Source organism: Frankliniella occidentalis, unplaced genomic scaffold, assembly GCF_000697945.3.
Source record: "Frankliniella occidentalis isolate FOCC.00 unplaced genomic scaffold, Focc_3.1 Scaffold177, whole genome shotgun sequence".
Lineage (NCBI taxonomy): Eukaryota > Metazoa > Arthropoda > Insecta > Thysanoptera > Thripidae > Frankliniella > Frankliniella occidentalis.
The window spans coordinates 51,367-58,709 of NW_026267303.1; the positions used below are offsets into that span (position 1 = coordinate 51,367).

Consider the following 7,343-nt stretch of genomic DNA (forward strand, 5'->3'; position numbering starts at 1 on the left):
CCCTAACACCCCCCTCTGGGGGGTTGGGGGCGCAGGGCTCCGGGCCGCGGGGGGGCTCCCGCAGGGGGGCTCCTGCAGGGCTGGCGCAGGGGCTCCCGCCGGCCGACCGGCCTCAGGAGGGGTTGCTGTGTTGTACCTACACGTGTTGCGGCCGCTCGGAACCCTACATGGGAAACACATTACCGCCACGCGCCGCCACGCCCCCGCCGATCTAAACCGCCCCCGGCGCTCGCCCGCCTCGCCTTCGCCGATACCCTCCCCCCCAAGCTTCTAATCGGGCAGGTGCTTTGCTTTGGGTGCGCTGCTGCGGCGGCGCGGCTGCCGAGGGAGGGGGGGGGGGGCACCTTGGTGCGTTTAGGAGGGAAAGTGAGTGGCAAAAGTGGGGAAACTGACAAACTTTATTAATGACGAGCATGATGGTCGCTGTTTTAGTTCCGCGCACACTCTACTGCCCACGGAGACGACTTGAAGTACACGTGCAGTGCCGCCAGGCCCTTCTTGCGTGACCAGTCCTGGAAGCAGGCCGGGGCGTCGGGAGCCATCGCCTGTGAGAGAAGATCGCTCATGAGTTTGGTTTGACTGTTTCAGGTGACGCGTGACGCAGCCTCTTCGTCACACTTCGGCCCAGGCGCTCCTCATCAACAAACCTCTGCGGCCAACCTACTCATTTTTTTCATCGGTACCCTGTCTAAAAGTTTAAATGAATGAATAAAGAAATATAGTTTCTTTTAACTACCCCTGAAGTCCATTAAAAATCGGCAGCACGGCTCACAGCTCCTGAAAAGTATTGGTATAATCGAAATCGCACACAGTGTTCCTCGCATCTTACCGAGACGAGCTTCGTGTTCGGCCTCTCGAACCATTTGCGGCCAAACCATGAGCCAGACGACGGCTTGCCGAACAGCGTGATGCCAAAGCCGTGCAGTTGGCCGGTCACGTCGTCGAACAGGAGGAAGAAGGGACGGTGCTCGTCGCACGGCATGGAGGAGGTCATGCCGTAGAAGAAGTGGCGGCCTGGAGACAGAGATCGGCGATCGTGTTGTTTTTGCGATGCAGGATGAACGTTCAGTCCCTCTTATCCGTATACTGCTCTATGTACCACTCACCCATGCCCTTGACACAGCCTTGCATCTCGAACCCAACGCTCTGGCCGTACTGGGCGTGAGCAGGCATGGCCCAGAAGTTCTGTCCGTTCTGCAGGTACAGGCCAGTCACGGTGTCGTCGTCATCGGCAAAGGTCTTGCGACCTCCTTCGCTCAAAACGTCTGCAATGCAACAACAAACAAATATCAATGCTTTGTTTTCGTCTTGTCTTCGGTTCTTTTTAGACAGTCCCCTAAATACTGTCTCTACCAGAAGGAAAAGTCCCCCCCTCCCCTCCTTGTTTTTTATAGGTGGGGATTTTGCATGGCGCTTGGCATAATCAATTACAAGTGCTTCGTTCTAATGCACGATTGTCGTTTTTCGTTCCGTGCCAGAGTCCAAACAAACACTAATAACAAACATACTTGAAACTTGAAAGGGCACTCGAATGGGTCGATATCAGCAAAACAAGGAGCCTGACCATAATACGCAGCGACTCACCCGGCGCGACAAACAGGGCGGTTGCCGAGTACACGTCCTCGTTCAGCAGAGTCTGGTTTCTCCACAGCGTCTCCATGGCGATTGGGTACGACTTGTCGAAGTCTTTCGCTAAAACCTAGACCGGAGAGAAATAACACACGAGGTCATGGTCGCTCGGAGTCGTGAAAGGCATGCGCCTTTGACTGACCCACTGACATGTGGCTGATATCTTACGACGATATCAAAACAATGTCACTTTGGCAGGTAATGTGTCCCCGTAATGAACGTTTCACGAAGCTACGCGTATATAGCGCCTGTTGTGCAAGGGTAGGCCAACCCGCCAAGCAGCCGTGTGAAGACGGCGGCCTACGGCGGGCCACCCAAGTAAAAATGCGGGGGCTCTGGCCAAGGGAGCGATTGTCACGTCACCACGGGGAAACGTTCATCGTGGGGGAACTTCCCTCTCAACATATTTCGCACGGTGGACTGTTGACTTACGGACGCCTGGAGTCCGGCCACGACTCCCGCGGTATCGAACAGCAGGCACACGCGGAAGTCGCCCTGCCTGCACCAAGTGGACACGAATCCGTCGACGGTGGCCACATGCGTGGCGTTCACAACCTCGGACCATCCGTCCTTCTTGGCCAGCTGCACCGTGCGAGGCAGCGAGTAGAAGCTCAGCCAGTGCATGGGGTCCGGCAGGCCGCCGTAAGTCGCTGCAAGGTGCAAGGGCCGCACGTTAAAAAAAACACAGATATGCAACAACAACAACAACAACAACAACAACAACAACAACAACAACAACAACAACAACAACAACAACAACAACAACAACAACAACAACAACAACAACATAGAGCACAAAAGTTCCACATTGATCGAGAGATTCGCACCTTCGGGAGGATATCCTATCGCATATCGCTGACTGGATATTCCAGGCGTCATAAGCGTTTTAGAAAAGCGGTTTTTAGGATGCGTTTATTCTCTGGGATTAGCTGTACTTACCAACTAGATCATTATTCTGCGAGCCATCTGCAGAAGGGCAAATGACAGTCAATTATTTTTCGAGGGACCTCTCCGGTACATCTTTCGTCGAGTTGAGCTCGGTTGAGCCCCTACCTGCGTGAGCTCCGCACGCCAAAGCCGCGCCGAGGACAGCAAGCAGCAATATCGGAACAGTCGCCATGATCTGTGGTCCAGGTGGGTGTGCGAGCTCGTCCGCTCCTGTGCTGGTCACTTATACTCGCAACCGACTTGATTACGTCCGGTGATAAGCTCACTGACTCAATCAGTCTTAGTAAAGATAAGCAGGTGATGGTGAAATAGGTATAGTCATTAATTAGTCAATGGGTCCGTGATTTTCCAGCAGGCCTAGCGCACAAGCAGTCGCAAACCCTCTCTAAAACTAAATAAAAATTAATGAATGAATTAATTAAGATGTTCCCACAATGAACGTCACGCGGAGTCAACGCAATGCTAGCGCCTGCCACGCGCTGGGTAGGCAAACCCACCAAGCAGCTGTGTGAAGTCCGTGGCCCGCCCGTCACTCCCTCTGAGTCTCTCTAGCCCGTCACCTGTGCGGGACTATGCGGGACCACCTACAGCAGTGAAGAACCTGCGGGCTGTCCAAATATTTTTTTCGAAAAGCATCTGATTCAAATCCTAAATTTTTGATTTTCATTTTTTCGTGGTTTTTGACGATTTTCCCCATAAGAGCTAATGCGTAACTTTGAACCCGTTGCGCGATCGGAAAATATTGTCCGATCTCAAAATAAAAAATTGCACTGTATTCTACATCTAAAAAGACAACTTTTCCGCATACCCGCCATTTCAATATCTCAAATCCTTTTTTTTCGCTAACCTTTGTTTTCAATACCATAGTAATAAAAAGTGTACTAACTTGGGATCTATGCTGAGGTTTGAGTGGTTTGAGCTTCCCGCTATAAGTTTTAGTCGACCCCACAATGCAATGCAACTCTACATGGTCGCCATTTTGGTCAGATGCTGGTTGAAGCCGAATCTGATGTCAAAATGCCAAATACCGAGAACGCACCCTGTTTTGCTTGATCTGAATTTTTAGCGTTGAGTTGAGCGTCCCTTTTTGTTGATTAAAAATATTTTTTTTTTTTTGTCATGGTTGGTTTATGTCCCCATAAGTTCAGATATCGTTATTTTCTCATGCGATGATCTTAGATGCCTTTTGGAGATCTCATCTTTTATACCTGAGCGCAAGTAAGTGTTTCACATCAATCCTATACTTAACATAGCCTCTATTATGATTTATCTATGAAGTAAAGGTTTGTTGTTTTTGGTGCTCATTCTGATATGCTGCTCGAATTTTGATTTCTCAACAATTCAAATGACTCATTTTCTGTCCAGTTTCAATGTTAGATTTTTTTTAACTGTCCGAGTGGTAAACACCAGAGTTTTGCATTTTATTCCTGTCAATTTTTTCTATACTGTTTTTTTTATTGTTTGTGAAGGTACTAATTTGGGATTCCAGAGCCTTTACTTTATGAGTTTCTTTTAAACAGTGTTGATACAAAATAATTTTTTATATTTTTTATTATGATTGCAGACATTTAACATAATGGACTCTCAAGTACCAGAGGACGGACCGTCTTCGGAGGTGGACAGAAGCAGAGATGAGGAATTCGACCCGCCTGTGGATATGATGGTCAATGACTTTGATGACGAAAGAACATTAGACGAGGAAGAGGCACTTGAACAAGCTGGAGATACTCAAAATGAAGTTTCTGAACTTCAGCGGGAGAGTGAAATGCCAATTGAAGAATTGATGAAAATGTATGGGTATGGTGACGATGGGAAAATACCTGACCCTGCGGGGGACGAGGAAGATGAATATGAAGAGGAAGAAGAGGATGATGAATCACCTGAAGATTCTGAACTAAATCAACTGTACAGTGAAATCCCAGCTGATACTCCTCAACGAAGTGAGTTCTTCTGATATTAATTACTGCATCATCATTCTATCTACCAGTGTTGACAACTGTGGACTCTTTAACATTGTCTTACTGTTCTAGATGATGAGATTGAAAAACCTGGGACGACTGCCAGACTTCTCAGATATCCAAGGCTGCAAGAGAAGGATGGGGATGATCATGACTATCAGCCAGAGGAAGAAGATTGGAGGAAAACCATTATGGTGGGCCATGACTATCAGGCAGTAATACCTGAAGGGCTCTGTCGTTATGATGACGCTCTTCCTTATGAAAACGAGGATAAAATTTTGTGGGATTCTAAAGCTTTAGCTGAGGATGCCGTTGTCAGTTTCCTGAAAAAGGTTCCTGGTGTAGGAGGTGGTTCTAATAGTCACATTACTCGAGATGATGAACAGGCACTATTTCTACTACTTCAATGTGGTTTCAATGTGGAGGAGGCTCTAAGAAGACGTCAAATGAATGTAGTTGCTGCCACAGATACAATGAGCCTTTGGTCAGAAGAAGAGTGCCGTAATTTTGAAAATGGATTACGCACTTACGGAAAAGACTTTCACTTGATTCAACAAAATAAAGTTCGCACTCGTTCTGTTGGTGAGTTAGTCCAATTTTACTACCTGTGGAAGAAAACAGAGCGTCATGATGTTTTTGCCAATGAGGTACGCAATGAGAAAAAAAAACATACGGGGCTTCCCCTAGCACTTTGGTCAGTGCTGGAAATGGAATTGTAGCATGATATTAGCCTATAGAGGAACTAAACAGTACCTGTTACTGTCTTAAAGAATATTCCAGAACCACAGAGATGGTCTTTAGTGCACTTGATCTGCAAAGTGCACAGTCAGGTGGGCAATGGCACCAATAATATATGCGTAAAATATTTACAACCCAAATCATTCCTTGATTTTTGTTTTGTAAACATGCATTTCAAAAGCACAGCATTGGAATGTTTTGCAGTAAAACCTGGACAGTTAGAACCGCCCAGGATGAAGGTCTCAGTATGTTATACCCTGGTATTCTGTACTCTCCTGATTTTACTGTACTACTAACATTTATTTTCTTATATTGTAGGGTACCTTGTTTTTGCTGAAACTAGTGGTGCAGGAACTATCATGTTGCTCAATTGGACAATCGTAGGCTTTTCTGGATTCTAAAATTTTGCTGAGAATATGTGAAATCTCTTAAAAATATCATGCTTGATGTTGTTTTCATCTCTTTTCACATTGTCTTACCTGGTTGCCAATTACAACATATTTATCAGTTAAATCATAACTCTGGTTATATTGAGGTTCTATTCTGGAATTTTGCAGAATACTGTATTTTAATTTTGCTGAAGGAACATTGCAATTTGTGTTTAAAATCCAAATTTTTAGTCCTAATAAGCAAAAGTAGATACATGGTGATAAAACCTATTGGATAGAGTTCTTCTTGTTTTTGATTTTTCAATGTCTTTTGTTTACGTACTAAGTATTGGTTATGCTGTAATTTTAGTTGCATATTAAGGGGGTCTTGAATGTACTGCTTTGTTGTAATAGTGTCATTTTTCTCTCACTCGTTTTTGTACGTTTGAAGATCAGTATTTTGTATGGTCAAGATGTTGCCCAACATTTTGTTTTGTTTATTACATTTTACTCATTCATCTCATTATATGTTAAGTTTCAAATGTTTTTGCATTCACCATCATGACTTACTTTTGAGGAAAAACGCAGTTTTGCCACGCTGTAGAATTGATTTTCATCATAGCGTCATGTGAACACTTTTGTACAGTGGGCTTTACCCAAACATATTAATTTTAGTGTTGGGAACTGTGTTCAGACAAGAGGCTTGGGCTGCTAGAGTCTGCTGAGGGGGTTTCCACCACAGCCCTCACCCTGTTTACAAGGCCTCAACAGCCCAAGCAGCCCTCTTGTCTGGACACAGCTTGGGAGATTATGTAAGCTGCATTTTATGGTATACTAAGAAATTTGGTCTACCCTTTCTCTGTTTTGTTTGGTGGCCCATTTATTTAGCACTTGCTTGAATGGCTATCTCTCATCCAGATATGGTTATATATTTTTCCATTAAGTAGCAATCTCACATGCCTTTCCTTGCTCTTCTTAGACTAATTGATTAGTTTGAATGTACTTTAACCCTATCTAAACTTATCGTTTTTCTTGTAAAAGAAATGTACCTATGCGTAGCAACAAATCGAGATCAACTTTGTGCTAATATACCCTATTACATTAGAAACCAGTGGTTTGGAAAGCTTTTGCTGGTGTGTGTTGTACCTGATTTGCTGTAATAACTTGTACTGAAGTATTCAATTAATTGTTAAAATAAGATAGCCATCACCATCATCGACATCATGGTATATCCATGGCTTATTTTGTATGTATCTTGTTTCTTCCTCAAATATTATGATATCTACTCCCTTATTTTGGGATACAAAAAATGTTTGAAGTGAATGCATCTGATGCTCCATAGTACCTGTCATATTTTTCTTTCTATGAGGATTGGTATTACATTGACATTGGTGGAGCGTACTGTGGTTTGGATATGTACACCTGTACACCTTATCAGAATCACATAGTAGTTTTATTTTTTTTAATCAACCAGAATTTTTTTTTAATACATTGGTGTAAGATGGGAACCCCAAACTTTGGTACTGTATCAACATTGATGAATTTCATGGATGAATTTTTGTTACCGGTACCTCTTTAATTAGAAAACTAGGAAGTATCATTGTTGCATATTGATTTTGAATGAGAATTCCAGTCATGTTGGATTCTGGGGTAAATTCTGGTAGGTCCCCTCACTAGAAGGTCCCCCCCTATTATTTTATAA

The 7,343-nt window shown here is 44.4% G+C and overlaps 2 protein-coding genes across 2 annotated transcripts; one reads left to right on the forward strand and one right to left on the reverse strand.

Annotated features, from left to right (window-relative positions):
* Positions 1-380: 380 nt before the first annotated feature.
* Positions 381-2,825, reverse strand: LOC113210154 (uncharacterized). The gene is made up of 7 exons (XM_026428005.2): positions 2,683-2,825; positions 2,569-2,595; positions 2,062-2,279; positions 1,585-1,699; positions 1,107-1,265; positions 830-1,014; positions 381-545 (listed from the first exon to the last, which is right to left on the reverse strand). The coding sequence occupies exons 1-7, from the start codon at positions 2,747-2,749 to the stop codon at positions 429-431; spliced, it is 888 nt and encodes a 295-aa protein (XP_026283790.1). The 5' UTR covers positions 2,750-2,825; the 3' UTR covers positions 381-428.
* A 763-nt stretch (positions 2,826-3,588) lies between these two features.
* LOC113210156 (mesoderm induction early response protein 1) lies at positions 3,589-7,211 on the forward strand. Its single transcript, XM_026428007.2, has 3 exons — positions 3,589-3,795; positions 4,142-4,517; positions 4,608-7,211. The coding sequence occupies exons 2-3, from the start codon at positions 4,154-4,156 to the stop codon at positions 5,252-5,254; spliced, it is 1,011 nt and encodes a 336-aa protein (XP_026283792.1). The 5' UTR covers positions 3,589-3,795; positions 4,142-4,153; the 3' UTR covers positions 5,255-7,211.
* Positions 7,212-7,343: the final 132 nt, after the last annotated feature.

Coding starts and splice junctions, on each gene's coding strand:
- LOC113210154 (XM_026428005.2), bottom strand. CDS start 2,749: ATGGCGACTGTTCCGATATTGCTGCTTGCTGTCCTCGGCGCGGCTTTG. Junction 1,700..2,061: donor TGGCCGGACTCCAGGCGTCC/GTAAGTCAACAG, acceptor TCTCCGGTCTAG/GTTTTAGCGAAAGACTTCGA. Junction 1,266..1,584: donor CGCCCTGTTTGTCGCGCCGG/GTGAGTCGCTGC, acceptor GTTGCATTGCAG/ACGTTTTGAGCGAAGGAGGT.
- LOC113210156 (XM_026428007.2), top strand. CDS start 4,154: ATGGACTCTCAAGTACCAGAGGACGGACCGTCTTCGGAGGTGGACAGA. Junction 4,518..4,607: donor AGCTGATACTCCTCAACGAA/GTGAGTTCTTCT, acceptor TTACTGTTCTAG/ATGATGAGATTGAAAAACCT.